The sequence below is a fragment of the Phascolarctos cinereus genome, unplaced genomic scaffold (genome assembly GCF_003287225.1).
Source record: "Phascolarctos cinereus isolate Bilbo 61053 unplaced genomic scaffold, phaCin_HiC Scaffold_2;HRSCAF=192, whole genome shotgun sequence".
Lineage (NCBI taxonomy): Eukaryota > Metazoa > Chordata > Mammalia > Diprotodontia > Phascolarctidae > Phascolarctos > Phascolarctos cinereus.
In genome coordinates, this window is record NW_027555625.1 from 255,234,549 (window position 1) to 255,261,423 (window position 26,875).

General features: G+C 46.5%; 1 protein-coding gene across 4 annotated transcripts; it reads left to right on the forward strand.

Moving 5' to 3' along the window:
- Positions 1-4,029: 4,029 nt before the first annotated feature.
- Positions 4,030-26,838, forward strand: NPDC1 (neural proliferation, differentiation and control 1). 4 transcript variants are annotated; one of them, XM_020981809.2, is made up of 10 exons: positions 4,030-4,276; positions 6,014-6,127; positions 17,724-17,867; positions 22,507-22,626; positions 22,753-22,926; positions 23,233-23,299; positions 23,618-23,708; positions 24,331-24,410; positions 25,032-25,140; positions 25,733-26,838. In XM_020981809.2, the coding sequence occupies exons 1-10, from the start codon at positions 4,195-4,197 to the stop codon at positions 25,925-25,927; spliced, it is 1,176 nt and encodes a 391-aa protein (XP_020837468.1). In that variant the 5' UTR covers positions 4,030-4,194; the 3' UTR covers positions 25,928-26,838. The 4 variants fall into 4 exon arrangements, with proteins under 4 accessions (XP_020837468.1, XP_020837471.1, XP_020837469.1 ...); XM_020981812.2 differs by having other exon boundaries at positions 22,777-22,926; XM_020981810.2 differs by having other exon boundaries at positions 4,031-4,276; positions 22,774-22,926.
- Positions 26,839-26,875: the final 37 nt, after the last annotated feature.

Here is a 26,875-nt window from a genome sequence, read left to right on the forward strand (position 1 = left end):
GCCAGTGCTGAAGCTCATTTCTCCCTGGGGCAAGTCCCTGGCTGATCCCTGGCCCACAAGCACATTGCAGATCTATAGCCTACAGTCTTAAGGAGAATGCCAAACAGAAGAAAGAACAATCACCTTGAGAGAGGGGGGGGGCATACCCGAAGAGTGTCCCTTATTTATGGAAGCCTTCTTGGAGAAATCTGCCTCAAGAAGGTGGATTATTTTGAGCTACATTTTGAAGGAATGGAGGCTCTATAAAAGTAGAAAGGCAAGGGGTTCAAATATCCATCATTCCTCTGCCTTAATTAAGAGTCACTATTACCTTTTCCAGACAGAAGAAATGCATTAAGACCTTACAGAAAGGATGGGTATTTGTGGAAGTGGGGTGTGGTGTGTGTGTGTGTGTGTGTGTGTGTGTGTGTGTGTGTGTGGTCTTCTCTGGTCACCTGTACCAGTATTTTATTACCTCCATTAGGAACTTCCCCTCCATCTAAGCTTTTTCTCACTCTGCACACACTGCTGCTCCAGACCATCTCCTCTGGTGTTCTTTCTCTGGATAGAGAGGGAGCGCCATGGAGTCCCAGTCTCTAGTTAGTCTGCAGGAAGCCGCAGTGCACATTGGCCTGAGTCTCTGTACTCTAATCTCCACCCTGGCAGATGTTTGGCTGGTACTTAGAAGTGGAGGGAGAGGGGGGAGGCAGGAGAAGCTGTTGTCACTGGTGACTCAGGGTTGATATGCAGAAGGGAGGGGGAAGAGGAGCCAGCACACCCATAGAGATTGGATCTGATGTATAGGATGCTCAGCTTCAGACCTGCTCCTGGGGGAGGCCAACTTTATCTTTGAATGGGGACATTCTTTGACAGGATTACCTTCAGGAAGATACTTCCAACTATTAATGTTTAGGAGGGGTTGAATTTAAAAGAAAAATATGGATTTATGCCAGTGTTCAGTGGTACTACATGAATTATCTATCCCCTGTCTTCTCCCCCTTTGAGTCCATGAGGAGATGGACACACCCAAGTCTCTGCAGCACAGTGGGCAGACAGCCTTCTGTCCACCTCCTCCAGTCAGGATTACGCCCAGCCAAAAACCTCTGTGTTTCCTGCAATGCAGTTTAGGCCATGTTCAAGATCCAGAGCACCTTCAGCCTGGCTTGCCCTTTGGGGTGGTTTCTGTGCTGCTGGCAAAGGCTGTGGGACTGAGCCCCCAGTTTCCTAGGCCTTGAAACAGGTATTGTAAATCCTGTCTAGACTACTGCCCTGGGGGTTGGGTGATGGGGAAATCTTTAAGAAGGTGGAAACTCTGGATAAGTGTAAGAGACTATGAATAACATTTAAAAAAAAGCCTCTGCTCCAAATTCTACCTTGTTTCCCCAATTTTAGAAAATAGAAATGACCTCTGCTACTCCTCAGCATGGATGAACCCGGTGTTTGCAGTTAAAGTATTTGCAAGGCTAGGGGTAAATGTACCTGGACCAAGAGACAAGAGCTAAGGATGTCCTCCCCCCAGGGCTTCTTTAACTATGATAGATTTCCTGAGAGTCCACAGCCATGCTAGTTCCTTGCTGTGAGCTCTAGCTAATCGAGCAGGCAAGGTTCTAGACCCTGCTCCCCTTTCCCTCAATTGGAATGATTCATCTTAGACACTCCTGTCCTGTCCCTCTCCCCTCCCCCCAATTTCTGGGAAATGAGCTCAGATGCTATTTCTGTCTGGTCAGGCTGACCTTCAGAGATGGGATGGGGTAGGTGTAGTGAGGAGGGGGCCCCCACCAATATCCATGATTCTCAAATCAGGAAAGCTGGCCAAGACCAGCCCCGCAGTGTGTTTCTGAACCAAGGAGACCTGCAGTGTGAAGGACTGGGGCTACAGCCTTCTCATAGTTGAAGGGATAAACATAGACCCATCCCCAGAAACACCTCCTGTTTAGCTATACCAGCATCTCTTACTGGGAGACATTAGGAGAGTTATAACAGGGTGGTTCTAGGGTGTAATAATGGGAAAACTATATTATAAGAAGGGGACACAGTGTGTTGTATTAAAGACACTGAGAGCATGAGAGGGGACCCTTGAGGCTTTTGGGGGGTGTTATAGCAAGAGCACTGGGAATATTACTAGAAGGGGATTTAAATGTGTGGTAACAAGGACATCAGGAATTGTAATAGGGAATGCCTTGTGAGGGGAGCCTCAGGGCTTTGTAGCAAGGTTAGTTATGTTCTAAGATAGGAAGCTTGAGGGCATTGTAACTGGGACCTTGAGCTTATTGTAAGGGTAATACCAGATGTATCTTACATATTGGTCTTTTTTATCTTAGAGGCTGCCTGTTACAGAGAACACTTCTGACTGTGGCTGTGTGACACTGTGTAACACTGTGTGGCTGGGCACTTGACCTCTCAGTGTCACAGGCAACTTTCTAAGACTATAAATTGTGGAGGTGCAGATCTGCTTGGGTAAAGGGAATGGCCACATTAGGAGGTTATTCATATACCAATAAAATCATTGGTCCAAACTCAGTCCCATTTATCCCTCATAAATGTACTGTGTTCAGGCCAGGGGAACAGGTGATTTTGCAGTAGCAGAGTGGAATGACAGGTTTAAAATAAGAGGACCTGTGTTCAAATCCTCTCTCTGCCACTTACTATGGGTGTGGTTTTAGGTAATCACTTACTGTCTCTGGGCCTTAGTTTCTCCATTTGTAAAACAGGTGGAGGGGGAAGGAAGTTAGACTTGAGGACTTCTAAGGTCCTTTTTAAAAATTTTTATTTTTAATTTATGGAATAAAACAAGCATTTCCATAATATAATACAATAAAAAAATGACTACATGAAACTAAATCTATTATGCACAACTTGTTATTCCTTTCAAATATACAATAAAATTATCATGTAAATGTATTTTGCCCTTTTTTTCTTCTACCCCCTCCCTAGAGATGGCTATCAGACACAAATATGTGTGTATGTATATATGTATATATCTGTGTGTATATATATATATATACACACACATATATTTTATATATGTATATATCTGTGTATATATACACACATATATTTTATATATGTATATAATTATTCTGTATGTACTTCATTTATTAGTTCTGTCTCTGGAAGCAGATAGCATCTTTCTTCAAATGTCCTTTATAGTGTTTAAAAAGCACTTTACACATATTATCTTATTTGATCCTCACAACAATCTTGTGAGTAGGTGCTATGATTTCCATTTGGTAGATTAGGGAACTGATTTGTTAAGTGATTTGTCCATGGTCACACAGCTACAGTGTCTAAGATTGATAGAGTATCCCTAAAGTCCTGCTCTAAGACTTGTGTATGTCTTACTGTAAGACTTCTGGGACACCAAGACTTCTGGGACACCCTGTGCATGTACTTTTTACATGTTGTATTTCCCCTTCCCCTCCCCCCTGCCCAGTAAAATGTAAGCTCCTTGGTTTGTCTTTGGAATTCCCTACCCCCTAGTACATACTGCCTTCCTTGTACATAGTAGTCACTAGCCATTTAATAAATGTTGAATAGAGTTGGGTTGGATGACAAACGCAATGGGACATCCTCGCCCCCTAGTGGCTGCAAAAAGAGCCCGCTCCTTTGGCTGCCTCTGATAGCCTTCCTATGGGGTGTCTTTGCGCAAGGTTACATATATGTGTATGTGTGCAATGGAGTTGGGGTGCCCCTCACTTACGGGATTCAGTGAGGAGATATGGTTAAGGGCAAATACTGAGCAGAAACCACCTCTCCAGGGCTCTGACTCTGCTCTCATGATCATGTCTTCTCTAATACCCAGGGTGTGGGGAAGAATGGAGACCCCAGGACTAGGGCACCTGGTATAGGGTCAGCAGGGGATATAGGAGGCAGTCTTCCCTTTTCACTGAGGGGCCCTAGCCTCGATTTGCCCAAGTGACTACTCCACTGGAAGTAGAGGTGGGAAGTGGGAGGGGGGAGGAGAGGCGTGGGCGGAGCTGCAAACACGGAGGGGGGCGGGTCCAGGGGCGGACCCTAGGCCAAGGGCACCGCCCCCTCCAGCTGCTCCTGCGGTCACTAGCCCAGCTCACGCAGTTCGGGGCCCAGCACCCGCCGACTCCAGCAGCTGCTCTGTGTGCTGCGTTTTTCTTCCTCCATTTCCGTTCCCACGAGGTGCGGATGGTCGCAGCACTCCTCAGCCAGCCTGGTGCGATGCTGCCCCGCAGGTGGTGAAGAATGGCGTACCCGACCCTTTGGTTTCTGCTCTTCGGAATTATCCTCTGTGGGGCCCTACGCAGTGCTACTGCCATCCAGCCAGGTGAGAAGCCCTGCTCCTCAGTCCCCTAACTCCCCTACTTTGTCCTGCCCCCAACTTTGCCCTCCAGTGTCTTTTATAATGTCCCCCTTCCCCGCCCTTAGTCCCCACAATTGGGTAGTACCAACCCCACGGTAGTAATACAGCATAAGAACCCTGGTAATGCACAAGATTTTACTAGCCTTGCCCCTTGCCTCCAAATCCCCCATCCCACTAACACCAATAGCCCCTCTCCGTTTTGTAGTACTACCAAACTCTCCGGACCATGCTGTCCCTTTCTACTCCTTGGTAATATCAAGGTCTCTCTGTTGCCTAATACCGCGAGACCCTCCCTCACGCTGCTACTATTTGCCCGCCATCTGGTCTGGGGCTGGCGGGGAGAGACCCTGAATCTCTCTCCTCGATAATGCCCCTCCCCCAGCTATCTGGTAACAGCATGAGACCCTCCTTCCCGCTAAAACAGTTCCTTCCATATGCTAAAGCCTTGAGACCCTCCTTCTCACTAAAAAACGCCATAACTACCCCCCCACACACAAACAGTTCCATCTGCTAAAACTATGAGGTTCTTTTTCCTTGATTATACGGCTTCCCTCTGTCTGCTAACCCTTCTTCCTGCTAATAACACTGTAAGAGCCCCTTCCCACTAAAATGGGTCTTTCCAGCTGCTAATGCCATGAGGCCCTCTCCCCTTCGGCGTTAAAATGATGAGTCTTTCCATCTGCTAACGCCAAAAGACCCCCCCCATCCCTTTTTTTTCCTCTAACACAGAGACCCTCTTCGGCTAACCAACGCCATGAGATTTACCCCTTTCCCCAAATAACTTGGTGGAACCCTCCCAGCTAAAATTAGTGCTTGCCGCTAATACCTAGGGTTCTTCCATAAGGAGACCCCTCCCCCACTTTTCCTGGAGACCTTTAAGTCCGGCAATATCTAGGATCCTTCATCCTTTCGCCTCGAGACACCTCCCCCCCCTTTCCTGGTAACTCCTTGAGAACCTGCCAATTCCAAGAATCCCTGTATCTACTAACACTTTTTGAGACCCCCTTTCTTGGACTACGGGAACCTCGTTTCTTCTAACGCCATGCGCCAATAAAATGTTCCTCCTCCTTCTAAGGCAGCTAACTGCCATGAGACCCTCCTTCCCACGCCATTAGACCCCTCCCCTTCCCTCTAACGCCATAAGACCCCACATGGCCTTCTGTTAAAGCCATAAAGACCCCCCCCATTTAATCCCTCCTTCCCGCTAAAATGGGTCCTTCCATTTGCTAACACCATGAGATGCTTTTTTCTGTTAAATATCTATCCTCCCTTTATCTGCTAACCCCATGAGATCCTTTTTCCTCGCTAATACGGAGGTAGCACGTAGTCGCCGCCGCCGCCACTGTCGCCGCCGGTGGTGTCTTTGTCGTGAGACTTTCCAAACCATTAATACCACTAGTCCCTCCATTTGCTACCCCCCTCCTACCCACTAATGCGGGCACTTCTCCATCTTCTTATCGCCATGAGACTCTCTTTCCCACCAATATTGATCTATCAGCGCCATGAGAACCCTTTTTGTTAATCCCACATCCCTTGTTCATTTTACGCTGTAAGACCTGTCTCCTCACTTAATACTGTTTGTCTTTCCATCTGCTAAGGATGATGAAACTCTCCAACTTTCTACTGTAGCCATTCATTCTGGCCTAAAATTACAATTTTTTCATTTAGTAATGCCAGGATACTCTCTACCTCTAATTTCAGGCACTCTCCTATCTTGTGATGGAACTGAGACCATCTCAGTAAAATCGCTGAAGGGAGTATATCCCTCCTTAATACCGGGAAATCTTCCTACTAATGTGGACGCCCTTTTATCTGGTAATAAGAGTTGAGACCCACCATCCAGTAAAAGGAGGAGAGGGGAGGAGGGGTATAGGATATGGGGTAGGAGGGGACGACGGGAAGATTCCTCCACCTTTTAATACTGTGAGACCCTCCCAGACCCTCCATCTGCCTTGCAGTACCGCGCCCCTCAGTCCCTGCAATACCACACCCCTCAGTCCTATAATACCTCTCTCTTCCATCCCTCTATCCTGCAGTACTCCACCCCCTCCTTGTAATACCGCCCCCTACATCCCTGCAGTACCCCGCCCCTTATAATACTGCACCCCACAGTCTGCAATACCCCGCCTCTTAGTCCCCGCAGTACCACGCCCCTCCATCCCTGCAGTACTGACCTCCTCCCCTTTTGAACATTCCCCGCCTTCATGATTCTTTATAGGTTCTTCCTTTACCCACCTCCTATTTTCCACCAATACCCTCTCCCTCCACAGTCTACTACCTACTCTATAATCCACCTCCTTCAGAAGATAATTCTCCCAACACAAACCATCCATATCAATATTGACATATCCACATTGGCTGTTCTCTAGATAACTTTTTCCAAAACCCTGCTCCCCAAATCTTATATTCGCTCAGACTTCCTTTTCTGGAAATACTTGCTCTTCTTATTCGCTTCTCTGGATACATTCTATGAATACCAACCATCACCTATGCCGACTTCCTCCATTCTCTAACTCCTCTCTTCTACTAATGCTTAGCTGTTTTATTTTCCTTGTACTGAAGTAAAACGAATTCTTCCAGATTCCACCTAAGTTTCACCATACCATGATGGTTGCCTCACCCTCAGAGGCGGTATTCCTGTGGTGGGGAGATTCAGGATAGTGGACTATAAAAGTAACACTTCAGAAGAAGCAAAAGGGTCAACAAATTCTAGGTTTAGCGAAAATTATGTGTAATGGGTCACCTTCTAATCTCCTTTGCAAGTTGCTGCTCATGACAGGAAGCTGTCTTCAAAAACTCTAGCTCTAGATCCGTGATTCTTGTAACTACCCTGGGGGATGGTCTCATCCGGAGGAGGAGCCCAGGGTATAGTTGTTTCACAACTGTATCTCAGCGTAACTCACCTATACTGTAGTACATGATACATATAGTAAATAACACTTAACATGTATTATAGTTACTTGTGTACAAATCTTACCTTCATCAGATAATATTAAACATTTACAAAATACCTGTTATTTACCTAGCATTGTGCTAGTTAACTGAGATACAAAGACAAGGAGCTGGTGGTGGGCAAAAGACATGTGCAAATATTTTGTGGTTCAGTCCTTTCAGTCATGTCCTACTCTTCATGACCCCACTTGGGATTTTCTTGGCAAAGATACTGGATTGGTTTGCCATTTCCTTCTCCAGCTCATTTTATAGATGAGGAAACCAAGGCAAACATGGTTAAGTGACTTACCCAGGGTCACATAGTTTACTTAGTAAGTGGCTGGTCACATTCAAACTCAGGTCTTCCTGACTCCAAATGTAAGTATATATATCTCCCCTCCCACCCCCTCCAAAAAAAAAATCAAGGTAATTTTGATGGGTGAGACAGCAGCCAAGGGAAGAAGGAGAGATGAGGAGGAAGGGCGTTCCAAGAATGGGGGACAATCTATACAAAGGCATAGAGATGGTAAGTGGAGTGCTATGTCTTAGAGCCAACAAGAAAGCGAGTTTAGCAGGCCATAGCACATGTGAAAGGGACTAATATATAATAAAACTAGAAGGCTTTGAGGGGCATTTTGCACTTAATTTAAAAATCACTTTTGCTACAACAGTCCTGAGAGAGACTACATGTAATTTTAGCCCTACTTAACAAATGGGGAAATGTAGGCTCAAAAATGAAGTGCCTATGTTCATTCCAAGTTTGGTATTCCTTCCATGCCACCATATTGCCCCTCTACACCTTGAGAATAGAGTATTCCCAAGTGGTAAACACAGACTAGGCACTCAATGAGTAAGTGAGTGAATGAATGAACGAGTGAATGTGTGTATGAAAAGACTGGAGCACAGAACACCTATCTGTATCTTTTTTTTTCTTTTTTCCCCTTTCTATCTGTATATCTTCATCATTGAGCGTCTTGGGAGCAAATTCAGTCACATATTTTGATATCTCTAGACCATCTCTAGCCACTTTTGCACAAATAGTCCCCCATTCTTGGACCCTCCTTCTTCATCTCTGCCTAGACCTACTGAGTTTCACCAAGTTTAGAATAGGTACATGTTCACTAACTGTGGAGACAAGAGACTTTGTTCCTATTAATTATAGGCTCATAGAATTTAGAACTAGAAAGGCTTTTAGAGATCATCTTTTATGGGTTGAGAAAAAAGGCACAGGTAATACATAGTATCAGAGTCAGAATTCCAATATAATGCCTTTTACTCCAAATGTATTTATAATAATAATAATCCTATTATAATACAGACTACTTGAAGAACCTCAGCCCCAATACACAAATAAGTGGTGGCATAGATGGAGCATTGGGCTTGCATACTGGAAAATCCTAGTTTGAATTCTGCTTAAACACTGTGTGACCCTGGGCTCAGCCTGTTTCCTCTTCAATATAAAGGGGATAGTGACACCTATCTTCTAAGGATCAGATGAATTAGTATATGTAATGGGCTTTATTAAACCTTAGAGTACTATATACATATTAGGTATTATTTTGATGATGATGATGGGAAACTGTGGCCCTGGGCAGGGGAATAACTCTTTAGTTTCCTGGTGGCTTTTCTTGCTTTCTTATTTTTTAGTTTACTATTTATTTAATAGCAGTTGTTCTGGCCAAAAGGAGGGGGTGGGGTGGGGGAAGAACACATTAGAAAATTCTGCTTTCGTGGTGCCTTTTCAAGAAGAACCTAGGACTTTTAGCTTACATTTCTTCCCCAAAGACAGCTTAATTGGAGTGGGTTTGTCACCATTGACCTAGCTCAGAGTGCTAGTAGGCAGAAGATTCTTCTAGGTCTAAAACAGAAGGTGGGGAAAGGAAGAAACACTTGTGGAAGCCAGATTCTATTGACATAGTAATCTTAGGAACAGAGAGCTTAGAGTGGAAGGGACTGCGAAATCCAATTCTCTGACTTGAGAGATGACATGATAGACCCAGAGAAGTGATTTGCCCAAGGTCATATGGGTAATATAGTATTTTAATGTGGATTAAAAACCAAATATTACAAATCCAATGTCCTTTCTAATTACTACAGGTTGCTTCTTGTGAGAAAATTGGTCCTATCTAGTTGATACCAAATTTGGGATTGATACCAGAGATTTGGGATGGATGTGAGTGACTATGAAATTATGGTACCTGGTTGCCAAGCGGAAGTAAGATGTACCAGGGAAGAGCCTTCACCTGTTGGAGTGAAAGGGAAAGAGTATTGGGATCTTGAAAAGGAACTTAGGGGGCAGCTAGGTAGTATAGTGGATAGAGCACCAGCCCTGGATTCAGGATGGACCTGAGTTCAAATCCGGCCTCAGACACATAACATTTACTAGTTATATGACACTGGGCAAGTCACTTAACCCAATTGCCTAGCCAAAAACAAACCAAAAAAAAGAACTTAACACCTCAGAGGCAAAGGGATGCAGGGTCTAGAAAGCAGGTTGCTTGCATGGTTGCTGTGGCAGTGCCAGCCAATTGTTAGCGTCTACATTTTTTCTGAATACTTTCGGGTGCTGGGCTAAGGGTGATGAATAGCCTTTTGGCCAAATCCTGGGGAATTGGGGAAGTTGTCTGTCATTCTTGCTAGGGAAATGAGAGTGTGTTCCTTCAGGGCCTGGGATAATAACTATACCCATTAAGACCCAACCTCGGTTCCTCCCCAGGTTATAGAAGGATGAGGACAGTGACCAGATCCAGGTTTTGGGAGGCTTCCACCACTTCCATTTCTTTGTCTCTAGGACTATGCTGACCCTAGAATATTTAGATGGAGAATTCCCTGTGCCTTGTTGATGTTACCTCTTTGCAATGAGAGATTTCTCAGTGTAGCCTGATGTTTCCTCTTGGGAGGGGGAAGTGTTAGAGAGGGAAGAGATATGGGACTCAGGAAATAATGTGTGTTCCCCTCTGTCACTCAGATTGCTTTTCTCCCAGAGCTCTTCAATTCCACCATTGCCATTCTGTGACTCTGTGAGATATTCCCAGCACCCCAAACTCTAAAGCAGCACAGAGTAACCATCTAGCTTCTTTAGCCTCCTCCGCCTTGCCCCATGTCTGCTCTGGGTTCCTCGCCTTCTGTCAACAGTGCTTGGCACTCAGTAGCTGCTCGAAGAGTCTCTGCAGGAGAGATCCCCTGAGGGCCTCCTGAATTTGCAATTGGTGCCAAGTTGTAGGTCATGTAATAGTAGTAACAACAACAAATAGCTGTTATTTCAAAACACTCTTCAGGAGCTTGCCTTAGAACAGTCCTTCAGGGTAGAACTATCTTCCTCTCATATAAGTGATTTTGTCCCCATGTTGCAGATGAGAAAACCGAAGTTGCAGGTCAGAAAACTTGTCCATCACTGTACAACTTGTAAGAGTTGGAGATGAGACTTGAATCCATTTCTTCTGACTCCAAGTACAGTTATTCTTTTTCCTACCACAGAAAGATGAGGTGGGTTAGCTTTAAGAGTGGTGGGAGCTTGTTTTCTAAATCTTTGTCTTTCTTTGTTAGCATCAGAGTTGGGAAAGACCTTGAAGATCATCTAGTCCACTTTCTTCATTTTATAGATTGGGAAACCATGGTCCAGATGAAGGAAATGATTTATTCGAAGTCATGGGGAGATCTAGTGATGGACATTTAGTGGCCTGCCTGAATCTGAGGATTTTTTTTTTTAAGAAAGCTTTAAAAATAAGTTGTAAGTTAGCAAGTATCTACTCTCCCTTAGGCACAGTGCTGAGTGTAGGAGATAAAGAAAGGCAAAGACCAGTACTTAACCCTCAAGGAGCTTCCAATCTAATGGTGAGACAACCTGCAAAAAACTACACAAACAAGATGTATACAAACTAAATTGGAGATAATCTAAGAGAAAAGGCATTAGAGTCAACTGTGAAGGCTTCTTGTAGAAGGTGGGATTTTATCTGGGACTTGAAGGAAACCAGGGGAACTAGAAGGTGCAGATGAACAACAAGAGTTCACTCCAGGCATTAAATACTGTCTTATAATATTGCTGGTAGGTGGCAATCCACTTCCTATCTTTGGGCCTTTAAATTGGCTGCACCTCAAGCCTAAAATGCACTCCCTCCTCACCTCTCAGATCTATTTGAATCTAGTTTCCATCAAGACTGATAAACCTCCACCTTCCACAGTTAAGCCTTTCCTCATCTCCTTCAGCTCCCTTCCTCCCCACACTATAACTACTTTGTTACACAGGTCCTCCTGTTGTCTTTTAAATGTAAGGCAAGCTCCTGGAGGCTGGGAGTGGTTCACTTCTCTCTGTTTCTTGTAGGCTTGGCAGATGTGGGGCTTAACAAACGTATTGATTGATCTGTAAGTGCTTTTTGATGAATCAGCTCTTGCTCCCTGTCTCAAGGCAATTGAGTGGATTTGATCTAGAGCTGAAAATTTACAAAAGACTTGATGGGCTCTGTGGCCCTCAGGGGATGGAAGGTAACTACTGTTTATTGTAGGGCCAGATTCTTTGGCTAGGAAGGAACTAACAAATACTGTGTGTAGGTCTGAATAACAGGGAGCAGAAATTGTGCCCATTGAGAGGTGTGGTAGAAGGTTATATGGAGCAGGTGGGTGTTTTGAAAAGAGCACCAGATTTATAGTCAGAATGGATTCAAGTCCTGGCTCTAACACTAATTGTGGGACTATTACAGGCCCATTACCGAACTTCCCTCAAGCCTCAGTTTCCTCATTTGCCAAATGAGGATAATAATCCTGAAACTACCTACATTATAGGCTTGTGAGGAAACTACCTTGTGAACCATATACGGATGTAAACATTAGCTGCTGTTAGTGCCTCGCTCTACCCTCCCTGGTCTTTAGGTAGGCGAGTGTCATCAGTTAGGGAAGGCTGCTTTGAACTCAGGTCTAGCTGTAGGGGGCCTTTGTAACAACATTCATCATAGAATTTATGTCTAGAAAGGTCTGTAGATCATTTAATCCCACTTCTACAATGTGCCCAAGGTCATACATATAGCAGGTATTAGAGTCAGAATTCAAGTCTTCTCAACCTAGGTCCAGTGTTTTTCCTACTAGATGCTGCCTAGTAACATGTCTTATGCACATTGTCTTATGCAGGTTATCTTAGGGTTAACTGGTGCGTGTGTGTGTGTGTGTGTGTGTGTGTGTGTGTGTGTGTGTGTGTGTGAGAAAGAGAGAGAGACAGATAGTGATTCACATGTTAGATTTTGTACTTTCCATAAAGGCTGCTACTGAGGTCTTACCCTTAACCTCTCCATGAGGGATGATGTTGGGACATATTCATTTCCTATGTTTTTGTCCTTTCGTTACTAAAATTATCCAGAACATAGTTTTTCTAGGTCCTCATTTTCACTTCTCTTCCTGATCTTGTGGGTACAGTTAATTCTCCATTATCCCTGAGAATGGAAGGGGAGAATGGTATGAATAATGCAGAGTAGCCGGTAATCTGGGGTCCTTCTAAATATGGTGGCTTTCTGTCTTCTTAACTCTGGGACAAACAATCCAGATGTCAGGTGATCAGATAGTGACTTGAACTGAACCTACTGGTCTCTGGCTTAATTTTTAACCAGCATGAATTATGCTGGCCCTGGATGGGGAGAGGAAGGAAGAGGAGGGGAACTTATACCTGTGGAAAATAGCCACCTGAGGACACTAGAACTTGCTGACCCAGGAGTCACCCCTAGGCAGTTTGCTGATTTGAGGCAGTGTCCGTATTTTAAGGTAGCAGCTATTTCAGCCAGGATTAAAATCAAATGAGATAACATATGTAAAGTACCATATTAATGAATCTTCTTTTCTCAGGCTCTCTTGTGGGTGTCTACCCTGGGTTGACTGATAGGAGTATAGGGAGTCAGCTCTCAGAAGGGAGGTACTATAGGAGCTGTCCTCTGCAGTCAAATCAACAAATATTTATTTAAGTGCCTACTATGTGCCTGGTCATAAAGGCAAAAAGTCTTTCCCTTCAAGGAGCTCACGTTCTAATGGGGGAGACAACATGCAAACAACTATGTACAAATCCGCTATAAACAGGAACATTGCAGGTAAATTTGCAGAGAAGACACTAACATTAAGAGGGACATGGAGAGGTTTCTTGCAGAAGTTGGAATTTTAGTTGAAACTTAGAAAAGCAAGGAGACAGACATGAAGGAAGAGCATTCCATGCATGGAGGAGAGCCAGTGAAAATGCATGGAGATGGGATGTCTTGAGGAACAGCAAGGAAGCTAGATCATAGAGCACATGGAGGAATTGTTGTTGGTGTTTGATTATTTCACTTGTGTTTGGATCTTTATGACCCTTTTTGGGGTTTGTTTGTTTTGTTTTTTTGGCAAAGATACTTGTTTGCCGTTTCCTTCTCCAGCTTGTTTTACAGATGAGGAAACTGAGGCAAACAATGTTAAGTGACTTGCTCAGGGTCACACAGCTAGTGAGAGTCCGAGGCCAGGTTTGAATTTAGAAAGATGAGTCTTCCTGACTCAAGGCCCAACACACTATCCAGTGTGCCACCTACCTGCCCTCCATGGAAGAAAATGAGGTATAAAAGCCAAACGAAAGATTTTACATTTGATCCTGGAGGTGATAGGAAGCCTTTGGAGTTTATTGAATTGGGGTGGGGAGTAGGGATGTTGTGGTCAGATCTACACTTTATAGGAAGATCAATATGATAGTTGACTGGAGAATAGACCAGAATAAGGGGAAAGATTTGATATAAGGGAGACCAACTAGAGAGCTATTGCAAGAAAGACACGTAATGGTAGATGACATGTAATTTCATTGAAGAAAAATAGTGATCCAGCTATAGGATCTACATGGACCAGGCGCTAAGGAAAGATGGCAGTGTGTGGGAACCTCTCTTTGCCATCAGCAAATTGGATATCTGGGTCTGAATATAGGAGTGAGGTTCTAGGAGGTTTACAGCCTTTGGGCTACAGATTCTAGATCATGTTTTGGGCTGGATGAGATTCAAGGAATAGGAAGCATAGCAAAGTGCTAGATTCTAGGAGGCCCCAATGCCTTCTGTCCCACCACAGCGTTGCTGAGTAGGATTATGGGAAGGAATATAAACAGCAGAGAACCTTAGTCAGAAAAACAAGAAATGAGACTTTGGGTGGCCATTTTTGTAAAGATGGCAGCTCTGGATGCTCTTTCTCACATTCTACTTGGTCTCTTTGCTTGGCTTTTACAAAGAGGGAAAATTAGGCTCAACAGATGAAAAGGTTTCTAAAATTTTACTAAAAGTCCCTGCACTGGAGGTCTCGAGTAAGACCTAGGTCTTGGTATTGAGGCAAAGACCCATCACTTTCCCAGGTGTATCATAGCGAACATTCTTGTTCAGGTGTATATGGGTTGGACTAGGTGGACTTCTGAGGTCCCTTACAATTCTGAGATTCTATTATTCTGCCCTTGCCCTATTCCTACTTTGTGGTTGTGATGTGTATGGGTGTTCTCCTATGCCAGCTACCTTGGACCCTTTTGAGATGAGACTCGGGCAGCTTTCACTGTCCCCAGTGACTGTGATTGGGAATAGAAATCTAGAATTCAGGCCATTTACCTTCTAGCAGCTGTTTGGGGAGAGATGAAATTTTCTTTTGGCTTCCAGTTTCCCCTGGTGTACCTTATCCACCTTCACACTCATCATCTCCCACACCTTTATTCTCTTCAGAGTCAGAATAGGTCGGTCATCTTTCACCTAGGCCATATGTGTCTTGTGTCTCTTTAATCCTGGTTGATAATCACTGTGGTTAATGCTTTTCTTTAGTGATTTGGATCTTCCCTGCTGACCTCAAGAGCATCTGCTGATCCAGGCTGGGCCTCTCTAAGGCGGAGGGCCCCCTGTGCCTGGGGAAATTCGGGGGGCCTGGACTCCAGGCTTCATTAGCACAGGAGCCAGGGACAGCTATTTGTTTTGTGTTACTCCTGGCTGATGTCTTCCCTGTTTGTGTATTGGCAGTCCCTGGGGGAAGAGGAGGAGGAGCAGGTACTTGGTACAGTGAAAAGAGCCCTGGCTTTTGAATATCAGAAGTCCTGTCTTTAGCCAGATGAATGACCTTGTTCTCTCAGCTTTATTCTGTAAAATTGCAGGATTATTATAAGATCAGATATTTTCTCATATACTCTCTGGGTCTGATAATCTATTCCTTCTGCAGATTCCCGGATTCTTCTCCTACCCCATTTCTGTAGAACACAAGCCAGATATGTTATGGTTCTAAACATGGTGGCAAGGCAGAGTCGGGTGAATAGGTTAAGGGAGGGAAGCTCTCTGCAAAGCCTCTGAGACATAGTCTGTGCCTTGGGGAAGACCTTGTTCAGAAAGGCTTCTTCCTGCTCCCAGCTGTGTGTCACTTTTGAAACTAATGGAAACAGAACAATATAGAACACCAAGTGCTCTTTAGACAATAGGAGACCAGAGGAAGAAGAGATAAGTGTGTGGAGTAGTGAGGGAAGGTCTCTCGAAAGAGGTTAAGGTTAAGTTAAGCCTTGAAGTACTAGTAGTATTTGGATAGGTGTCAAAAAAGGGGGACTGCATGGGCATTCTAAGTGGGAGGAATATTTTCAGTAAAGAGGAGAAAGATCATGGGGTGGAGAGAGACTAATCTGAAGACCCTTTTTGGGTGACAGTGAGCAGTGGTTTTTAAAAGAGGCGGGACCAGATTTTGAAAGACCTTGAATATCAATCTGAGGAGTCTGGACTTTATTTCAGCAGATGGGGAGGAGTCATCAAAGGTGTTTGAGTAAGGAGGAGGTGGGTGGTGACTCATTTTCTTCCTTATGGGGTTCTTCCCATTTGATAGATGAGGAAACTGAAACTTCAAGAGAAAAGTGAGTGGAAACTTTGGGTGAGTTAATACAGATCCAGGGTTAAAATCTAGGTCTCTCGATTCGCAGCCAGGACAGGCTAAGCTCTGGAAGGCAGCTTTTGTATGAGTAGGGAAAAATTGCCCCCAAAGAGATGGGAGCTCTTCGTCTCCTGGGCCCTAGCCCCATTTTCTTGGTAATGTCTGAATTACCTGAAGCTTTGGTTCAGGGATACTTAGCAGCCTAGGAGACACAGGGAACATGATGCCCTGCATTTTCCACCTGGGTAAAATTGAGACCAAGGGAGACAAGGGCCTCTTGGAGCCAGAGGTGGAGAATACTTGGGATTCTCCGCCTCAGGGATTCTGGATGTCCAGAAGAGAAAGTGTACACCCAAAACCCATGTCTGTCTTCTCTGGCCAAGCCTCAGAGCCTCAACAGTCAGCCAGAACTCAGGCTGTGCAGTATGTGAAAGGTAGGGAAGCCAGTTCTGGTAAATAAATGTTAGGAGTACTGGGAGCAGGCTAGCCTTTGTTTGTCTTCCTCATTCTTCCTCTATCTGTTTATTAATAACTCTGCTCTGGACAGGCTTTAGGAAGGAGAAGTTCCAGGGTCCTTGCCTCTAGTGGCTGATAGCTGGTCAAAATGGGCTCTACAGATTCCTTATCCTTGCCTAGCAGTGTGGCTAATTGTCCAGACTCCCTTACTCCTCCATAGGTGCATTCCCTGATTTGCTAAGGAGTAAATTTTGGCCTGCCACCAGATGGCACTGTAGTATTTAATTTTGGGGTATCTACCCTAAGTGAACCCTTCCTAAAGAGGGGCCTGGTTCTCCCACTTAGTCCCTCTGTGACTCTTTTCCCCCCAACCCCAGCCATCACTATGGTCGTATACACACACACTGACTCCCTTTATGGGAAGGAAGGGCTGGGTCTTCTGAACAATGAGCGGATATAATTTTGAGCCAACTTTTTGCTCCAGGAGAGGGGCCTAAATAGGAAGTAGATTTGAAAGTGGCCAGCTGGGCCCAGAGGTAGCATTCAGGCCTCCTGGGTTCCTACCTGATAGGCCAAAGATCTCTGGGTTCATATTTTTTACTTCAAGACAGGCAGAGCATCTGCTCTCTGCTTCCTCTGAGGGCCCCTCCTTTGGGTTAATTCCATACCATTGATCAGGTATCCAGGTGGCATTTTCCCCTGGCCCTTTTAGGAAAGAGGGCTGTGGCATGAATTCCCCCAAGCCTACTTCTCAGTGGTATTTTAGTCACCAAAGAGCTAGTATTTGATGGGGGGTGGGGTGGGAGTGGGAGTGGGTGGCACTTTAGGAAAAGACTTCCCCTATCTCTCAGCTTCTTGTCACATTTCCTTTTTTTTCTTTGGAACTTATAGGGCTAAGTACTTTGTGCCTAGGAAGGCCCTTGATACTTCTGGCAGAGTCCATGGGTTGGGGGGAAAGCAAGGATATTGGTCCCCAGAATGTCCCCTTTCTATTCTGCCTAACCTTGTTATCCTCTCTCCCCCTGAAAGGGTTCTTTGCCTCATTTGGCCACTAGAACCTATTGGACATGGAGCCTAGGCCCCACAGCTCATGGCTTTGGCAGACATGGCTGTGGGAGATGTCCCAGTTATCTCACCAATTCTGACTTCTTTGTTTCCTTCAAAGATGCTGCCTGCCCCCGAAGCTTGGACTGTACCCTGAGAAGGAGGGCCTTGTGCCCACCAGGTTCTGGTGCCTGTGGGCCCTGCCTCCGGCCCTTTGTGGAGGATGACCTTGGCCGCTGTATTCCCAAAAAACAGCTACCAAGAGGTACGTGGGATCTGGGGCGGGGGGTGTGGGAATGTGTGTGACTGGATTCCAGGGTTATAAGCCCAGCTTGGTGTGGCCTAGGTGGCAGGAATGGAAGAGGGGTTGAGTTGAGATGAATTGTCCGCCTTTCCTCACTATGAGCCGCAGGACTACTCCCAGCTATGTATGCACTTGCACAGATAAATACACAGAGACAACTCACATATGCACAGACAGACCTGTCTGGGGAACGTGTTGTTCTGGGTTGATTCTCCCCCTGACAGCTTACACATCCCTGGAGCTAGCACTGAGGATGCTGGGTGAGGACCATGTGGCTGCTTTGGGTGCCAGGAGAATGGGCTCTGCTGCTTATATCCCCTTTCCTGTCCTGTTCCTTTGTTGTGTTACTGGCCCCAGTTCTTGCTTAAGTGAAGTGGCTTCTGTGTGTTGGAGTCTGGAGCAGCGGTGTTGGTGTGTCTTGTATTTTTGCTGTTTTATCAACACCTCCATTAGGAAGTTGGAGAAAGAAATAATAGGGGGCCAGGCAGCAGAGGTGGAAGGGGCACAGGTGCGTGAGTATGTGGGTGCATCTCCTATCTGTTTGGTGTATGCAGTGGCCATGACTCAGCTCCTTAGACTGCCTGTCCTCAGTCTTCCTCAGCTTTTCCAAGTCAGGGAGTAAAAGAGTTTTTATTCCTGTTTTAAAGGTTGTTTAAAAACCTGGACTCTCATTCTCCAAAGCTTTTTATCACTGGTGCCTGCCTTCCCTCCCCCCTTCCTCTTGCTATTATCTCTGAAATATCCAGAAGCTATTTGCTTGGGGTAAGATCACATGTAGTTGTAATTAGGAGGGAGGAGAGGGCAGCTTTCTAACCAGCAGGAGTGCCAAGTGTCCCAAGGTAAAGGAAATGTTTCCGTGTATATGTTTGTGTGTACGTGTCTATTTATATGTCTGTGCACAGATGGTCTTGGGAATCTAGGCATCAATGGAGAGCTAGGCTTAGGAAAGAAAGGGTGGTTGGGGGGGGCGTGTTTGTCTCCAATACATCCTGGGGACTGGTGGCTTGGTACGAAGCCTCTGCTTTGGGAGTCTGTATCCTTGATCTTTTGAAGCTTGGGGCAGTGACAGTGATGGTGGTACTGGGTGTGGGAAGAAAGTTGGGGGGGGGGTCTAATACACAGTGGAAATTTTTGACCCTGTCTCCATAGCAATACCCTTTGAACTCATCACTGTGTCAGGGTTGGAGGGTATGGTGGGATAAAGGAAACATATAATAGGTAGCTGGGAGCCTGATCTCCTGAATTCTGTTTCCCAGGTTTCTTTTTTTGTTTGTTTGTTTGTTTTTATGTTTTGCTTCTTTCTCCTCTGCGCCTAGTTTCCCTGCCTGGGAATAAGGAAGAGTGGCTCAAGAGGATTCTCCTGGGGAGCTGGTAGTTTCCTTTTTTTTTTTTTTTTTGGTGATAGTGCTTCCCAGACTGTGTTCTGTGTGATGGGGATTCCATGAGAAATTATTGTTATTGATTGTAATTTTCCCTGTAAAATTATACATGAGGTTTTGTAGGTATACAAGAACACCTGTGGCAATTTTTCAGAATGGAAATAAGCTCAGTTTCTTCTATTTTTGCTTTAAAAATTTCCAGAACCATTCTCCCTTCTTTATTCTGGGAACATTCTAGATCTCCTGGAGTGATCCGTGATTCTGGGTTCTGTTGGTATATTTAAAGCTCAAGTGTATTTGGTGACCAAATTGCAAAACACTATAGATAATAAAGAGAGGAGAGGGCCTGGGGCAGTGGGGAGGAGGTCAATAATTGATGATCTAAAGCTTAATCTCTAAGCTTCTGCCTCAGTCACACAGTTATTCTCTACCCCCCACCTCCAATTAGTGGGTTTTTCCTAGGAGCAGTTCTCTGAGATGTTATTGCTCTGGTGGTCACCATGGCAACTCCAGAGCTGACTTCTAGAGCATAGGGAAAAAAGACCTGCCCTGGTACTTCCCTAAAGGTCTGGGGAATTATAAGGGTCCCGAGAAAATTCAGAAAATAAGGGTTGAGGGGCCATTTGCTCTCCTCTAAGCTAAGCCCAGACCCCAAAAGAAACACATCCACTTATCCTTTGTATTATAGGATAGCCTACCTGTCATCTTAGTGCTGGGGACACCAGGAGGCCACCCCAGATCTCTGGTGCACCCTGGGATGTGGCCATTGAGTAGAGACAGAAAGGGTGAATTGATCATCACTCCTGGTCGCTGTTCTCTTCAGTGTTAAAGAAAGGACCTAGGGGTTCCTTTTGCCTTCACACACACACACACACTCTCTCTCTCTCTCTCTCTCTCTCTCTCTCTCTCTCCTCTCTCTCTCTCTCTCTCTCACTCTCTCACTCTCACTTTCTCTCACCCTTTTGGAGCCTAAACCTAGCTCCAAAGGACGTCTCTAGGGTCCAGAGAACTGGTTTGGCCTGCTGGGATAGTCCTCTGTCTCCACTCATGTCTCCACATAAAATGGGGTTGTATTAAAATGATCTCTTAAAACCCTTCTAGCAGATGGGGTGCTAATGATGGGCCCCTAAAAGGCCCTGGACTTTCCCACATGGCCAGGTTTTGACTCCCAATTCTCAATGGCCTAGGAAGGATGTGGTTAGCAGCAAGAACCATGGGACCTTCTGTTCCAGACCACCTCACAGAACTCTTGAGAAAAGCATTTTATAAACTTTACAATAATATGTAAAAGAGTGGTAGCAATAGTAGTAGTAGTTGTTTGTATTACCACACTGGGAATAGAGTTGAAAACAGGGTTTGAATTCCCACATGGCCAGTAGTCAACTGAGTAAGTCACTTCACCTTTGAAACCTTAGTTTCCTCATCTGTCAAAAGAGGGCAGTGAAGGTGTCTCTCAGGCTTTAAAAGTGCTCTCTAAATGCAAATGGTCTTGTGGGTCAGCCTCTCTGTGTTCTTAGGGAAGGTGCCAACTGTGTACCAGGCATTATGCTGAGTGCTTTACAAATGTTATCTCATTATATCCTCACAACAACCCTGGGAGTTAGGTGCTATTATTCTCTCCCTTTTACAGCTGAAGAAACTGAGGTTAAGTGGCTTACCCAGAGTCGTACAGCTAGAAAGGTCTGAGACTGGATTTGAACTCAGGTCTTTTCTGGCTCCAGGCTCAGCACTCTATTTCTTATACTACCTAGCTCTTAGGACTCAGGGGTTCAGCTCTGTGTATCCCCACTATACCTCTGTCCCCATATTACCCCCTGACAAGCACAGCTTCTTCTCCTTTCCCTTTAGCAATAAATCTGTTGGCCTACAGGATAGAAAATTCAGGACCTCATCCCCTGGGGTCCACATGTCTGTCCATGCTTCAAGGCCTGAGATAGCAGGAGCTCTCACTAGTTAGTTTTATTAGTGAAATTATTGTTTGTTAATTAGAGGGTGGGGAGGGTGACACCAAACTCCTTAAGCAGGGAGCAAGACAGGAAACCATGGGGTATGCCCCCCCCCATACCTTCAGAGTGGGGGGTGTCACTTCCTGGCTTCAAGCCTTGGCTTAGGGGACAGCTTGGTGTCCTTCTTTTCTTTTACTGGGGAGGGCTGATATCTAGAGTCCTATCCTGAAAAGACTTCTAACAGAAAGCTCAGCTGTGGTCATATTATGGAAATTGTGGTACAGAAACCCTTGAGAACTGAGTGAACAGCAGGGGGCGGTGTTGACTCAATAAAACTGGCTCCTGAGTTGGAATTCCTGTGTTTTGGTCTCTGAACCTCTTTGTGCTCTGGGGACTTAGCTTGCCTCAGTTTCCTGCCCTCAAAATAAGGACAAATGAGTGAGGGAAAAGAAGATGGACGAATGAGTGTGGCCTCTCTGTCTGCCCCCACCCATCCATATGGTTTTCCCATCCTTTCAGGAAACCCCCAATGTTCATGGTTGTATACCTATAAATAAATTAGTAGGGCAGTGGGGTGGAGGGAGGGAGTATTCTTTCTTCCGATTGCCTTCTGATTTTCCCACTCCACCTCCATGGCCCAAGCTTGGGAACTCTATCATTCCCCTGTAAAATCTTCCTTTCCAGCTTCATCTGGGGCTAACCAGATCCCTTTCCCTCCTCCCTCCAAGGCTCCCCCAGCTATAAAGGGTGTTCTTGGAGGTGGGGAGTGACAGCTAGGCTTTTGTGGTGGCCTTTAAGCCTGTTGCAAGTATAGGTGTCACTGGAGGAGCTGAATTGGCTGATCTCTTACTGCTTAGCTCCCTTCCTTCCCTTTTCTCCTCACCAAATCCTCCCTGGCCTAGTGGGCAAGCTATCTGCCTGCCCTCTTAGGCCCCCCAAAGGGCACCATTGTGGACTCAGTATCTCCCCATACACACACAAATAACCAAAGTCTGAGTACTGGCTGGGCTTTGGCTTAAGGCACATTTTTGTAGCAACTGCTATTGATTGAATAAGATCTAGACTTTAAAGCTCTATATAAATGTTAACTATTGTTATTACTATGTAAATATACTGTAAACTCCCTAAATCCAAGTTTGGGGATGTTCTGTCTGAGGGATGGGGGAATGCTGAGGACCTCCCCAACCCCCAAGGAGGAGCTGCCCTCTTCCCCCACCCCCAAACCTAGTGTCCAGGGGGCTCTGGCAGAGTCTGACTGCCCTTCAACCCCCTCAGGTAAGATGCAGCCCTGGCCCAACCTGGAAGAAGAAATCGACTTACTGGCTAACATGCTGGCCCATCAAGACACTGTCCCCCACCGCCAGGATACTGTCCCCCAGCGCTTCCGCTGGCCTGGTGAGCTCCCCTGGACACATCCCTCCAACGACACCTTACCCCCCCAGTCCCAATGATTATCATGTCCTTCCCCAGTTCCCCTTTACTAACCCAAGGCCCCTTTGCCCCTGGTGACCCCCTGGCCAGACCTCTCCTCTTCCTCTTTAGCAGCCACCCTGGTGTCCCCAGGACAGGAGCCCGATACCCCATCCCCTCAGGGCGCTCAAGTTCCCACGATCACAGCCTCTCATTCATCTTCGAGGCCTGTGGAGATGTCACCTGTGGATCCCCCACACCCATCCAATGACGTCCTTGTTCTCAGTAGGTAGCGGTGGGCTTCCTAGGGTGGTGGGAGGCACCAAGGTGGGGGAGAAGGGAGGATTCAGCCCCCTCTTGATGGGAAGCAGTGTGGCATACTGGACAGAGGGAAGTCAGGAGAGACTTGGGTTCACATCTCTGCTTCAACACTCACTAGCTATTTGACTTTGCTGAGGCTCAGTTTCCTCACGTGTAATGCTTACACTCCTACCTCGTTGGACTGTTATGAGGAAAGCATTTTATAAACTTCAAACAACATAAATGTAAGTGGTTGTTGCTATTATTGTGGGCCCCTGTCCTTGTCTGCAGTGATGATCGTGGTCTGTGCAGTGGCTGGGCTCTCCGCACTGATTGTGGCTGTTATCTGCTGGTGCAGGTGAGACCCTGGTGAGACCCCCCACCTCCTATGGGCATGCACCATGGAGCTCTGTCAGTGAAAATGAGGCTGTCTTGAGAGCATGTGATGGCCTGTGTGTCTATACACAGGTGCATGCAATGGGTGCTGGAGCTTGGGGGGGGGGATGGGTAGTGTGGTCTGAATCTTGCAGGCTGTGGGGAGGGATAGTGGATAATTTAGATGTTACAGTCTTGCCGCCACCCCAACCAAGTCTCTCAACCATACTGCAGACTGAGTGAGACAGTTGGGGGTGTGGGGGCGCTGGGCCTGGGATCAGTGAGGCTATCTTCCTTTCAGGTTACAAAAGGAAATCCGCTTGGCTCAGAAAACAGACTACTCATCCAAGTCCCAGAAAGTATCCGGCTCCCCAGCCTTCGGCAGAAGCATGGTATGGGGGAGGGAGAGGCCTGGGAATGGGAAGAAGCTGTTGGCAATTGAGTCCCAGATTAGAGGTGGAGAGGTTTAAGGTTTAAGGCATTGGGCCTGATCTTCAGCCATTGCCTTCTAGGCCACATTGACCTTGACTTCCGTTACCTCTAGGCCAGGGACTCAAACTTTTGTGTCATGAACTCCTTTGATAGTCTGGTGAAAAGTATGGACCCCTTCTTAGAATAAGGTGTATTATTGTTTCTTTAATTTATAATTGAAGAAAAGGCTAAGTTTCAGTTAGAGGTTAATTAAAATAGAGATATCATTTTCTCCCTAAGTTCACACACAGACTCCCTGAAATCTTTCTAGGCCCCAGATTAAGAACCTTGCTCTATGAAGAAAATGGCATGTCTTATGGATTTAGTTTCTAGGGGACCTTAGAAATCAAGTACTATATTCCTTGCTCATTTGACAGCTAAGGTAACTGAGGCCCCCAGAGTTTTCAGGTCACACACCTAGTTAAGTGGCCGTCAGGATTCAAATCCAGGTTCCCTGGTCTAGACTTTTCAGGGAGTTTTTTTGAGGGGTGGGGATGGAATACTCTGGGCTCCTTCGATGCTCTTATGGCCCTCTGCCCACAGCCTGGGGACAAGAAGCTTGCCCAGAGTGCCCAGATGTATCACTACCAGCACCAGAAGCAGCAGATGCTGTCACTAGAGAAGTGAGTAGTGGATTTACCATGTGCCATGCAGTCAGCCCAGATATGGGGTGGGGGTGAGGGTGAGGAGACAGGACACTGCTCACCAGGCTCCCAAATAAGCTGCTTCCATGAGAGAGAAGCTCAGCCCCCAGAGCTCAAGTAGATGAGTGGAGCCTGATCCCCAATCTGAGCAAAAAACCCAAGACATCTGGCTCTCCCCTGCCAGATCAGTGATCTGATAAGTATCCTAGCCCTAATCAATAAATCAACAAGGGTTTATCATGTCTTATATGCCAAGGAAGAAAAGATAGAAGAAATAACCCAGACAACTACAATTTTGCCCACATTCCCTCCTCCCTCACCCAGTCCTCAGACTATTCATTTTAGAATCACTGAGGCTAGTCTTCAGATCAGCTGAGGAAAGATATGTATCCTTTCTCCCAGGTTGGGAGGATGGTGACCTTGACAGCTGGAGAGGTCAGGAGCCAGGACTGGCTTGGGGAGAAGATAAGCTCAGGTTTCAGTGAATTGAGGTGGAAAACTAATGAAATGATGAGGTGCGCTCTCCCCCCCCCCAACTCCAGTCCATTGAGTATCTTAATCTATGGCTCTTTCTATCCCTGCCTTTTTTCCCCTTCTCAGGCATAAAGAGCAGCCCAAAATTATGGACTCTGGGTCCTCTGAGGAAGAGAATGAGGATGGAGACTTCACTGTCTATGAGTGCCCTGGCTTGGCCCCTATGAATGCCTTGGTAGGGAACCCTTTCTTGGGAGTTGGGGTTGGATGGGAGGCAGGGGCACAAAGCAGCTAGTTGGGGGGGCAGTTTGTGAGGGGGCAGAGCCCTCTTTCCTATCTTGCAGTCTTTGGGAGAGCTACAGGTTTGTTCTTCCCTTCCCCCAATCCCTAGCCCTGAGGGAGGGAGAAGGGTCTTTTCTTATGGAAGTGGTCTTTACTGGCCCATTAAAAGGCCATTTATCACTTGTCTACCCCACCCCCACCCACCCCCCATTGCAGCACCGGGCTTGAGCTCCTCCTCACAACCATTTCCTCCCCCAGCAGGGTGCAAAGAAGTTTTTATCTCAACCCCTGAAGCCTCTGTTTCCTGTGGGACCCCCTTCTCATATAATATTTTGGGGATGCTCAGTCCTCTAGGGATTGGGGAGATCGTTGTTGGTTTTTTCTCACATCAGTCCTGAGTACCCTGTAAACCTCATATCCCCTCATGGTCAGTGAAATGGGAGTTTTCTAAGAATATATTCTAACTTAGCTCCTTCTGTAGTTGGGGGGAGAGGTTTGAGAGATCTGGGTCCTGACACCCCACTTTTTCCCTCCCCCCCAACCAGACTGGAGAGATGGAGGTGAAGAACCCGATGTTTGACGACTCTGCTCTGGTGGGCCCTAGCCCTCGAGCCACTGCTGGCTCTCGATCTGGATCTGGTCCCCGTGTCAGTTCAGGCTCCCGCACTGCTGGGTCCCGGACTGGCCCCCGCCCCAGCCCCGGGCGCCCTCGGCTGGTGGCCCCCAAATCTCACCAATGACCAGCCTACTGCCTTCTCCTGGCCAGTGACTCCAGCCTGGGAAAGGGAGCTCTGAAGGGGCTGGGGATGGCCAGGGGTGGGGGGGGTGCTAATATTAGGATGTTTCCCCCTATTAAGAAAAAAAAAAAGCTCTGAAATCCCAAGTTTTGCTGTTTGCAGTGAGTGCTGGCTTCCCCCCCCCCCAGTTTGGTCTCACTGTCCCCTTCCAATGTTGGGAAGGAGATGAGAAGGGGGGCAAGTAAGTCATGAGCTCCCCTCGCCATCCTCCCAGAAGGAAGGGGGTCTGTCTGTCCCTTCCCCCAATCCCTTTTCCCTCCAACCTTTTGGGGCTGGGATTTCTCCAAAAGGGGATAGGGGAAGCAGCTTTGTAATATGCCCCTCACCCAGCCCAGGCCTCCCTATAGCCAGGGCCCTGGCCATGCTGGGAACACAGAACTTGGTGACAGATCTTAGTCTCCAGGTGCCTTCCCCCAGAGCCCCTGGGAGGGGGGATGAGGCCATTTACCCCTCCCCCCTCCCAGTGGCAGAGCCCCAAATATTTTCTTGGCCCTGCAAACCTGGTATGTGGGCCCTAGTCATTCTGCCCTCTCAGTTTTCTTCTCCCAATCCCCACCAAAGTGATTCTAGCTCAGGATCCAAAACTGGATGAGGTGGGCATTGGTGCCAGGTCCTGGGGCAGGCACCTGGGAGGTTCTCAATCCTCCAGGTCTGTCTTCTCTCCTCTGTGCCTGCGTCTTTCCCTCTCCCTGTGCCTGTGTCCTCTCCTTGTCTGTGCCTGCATCCTGTCCAGTCCATTCTTGCACCTGGTTCTTACTGTGAGATCTCCTTTTCCCCTCCTCTGCTTGTGGCCGGGATTGTATCCACATTCGTTTTGAAACATTCAATTTTATTAAAAACAATATTTCAAACCAGCTGGGGGGGGCTTCTTTGGTTGTGTGTCGGGTACTC

Bases quoted from the DNA above. Each gene is read 5' to 3' on its own strand.
- NPDC1 (XM_020981809.2), top strand. From the start codon at position 4,195: ATGGCGTACCCGACCCTTTGGTTTCTGCTCTTCGGAATTATCCTCTGT. The intron at 4,277-6,013 runs GTGAGAAGCCCT...CTCTAATTTCAG, and splicing joins TGCTACTGCCATCCAGCCAG to GCACTCTCCTATCTTGTGAT. The intron at 17,868-22,506 runs GTACGTGGGATC...CAACCCCCTCAG, and splicing joins CAAAAAACAGCTACCAAGAG to GTAAGATGCAGCCCTGGCCC.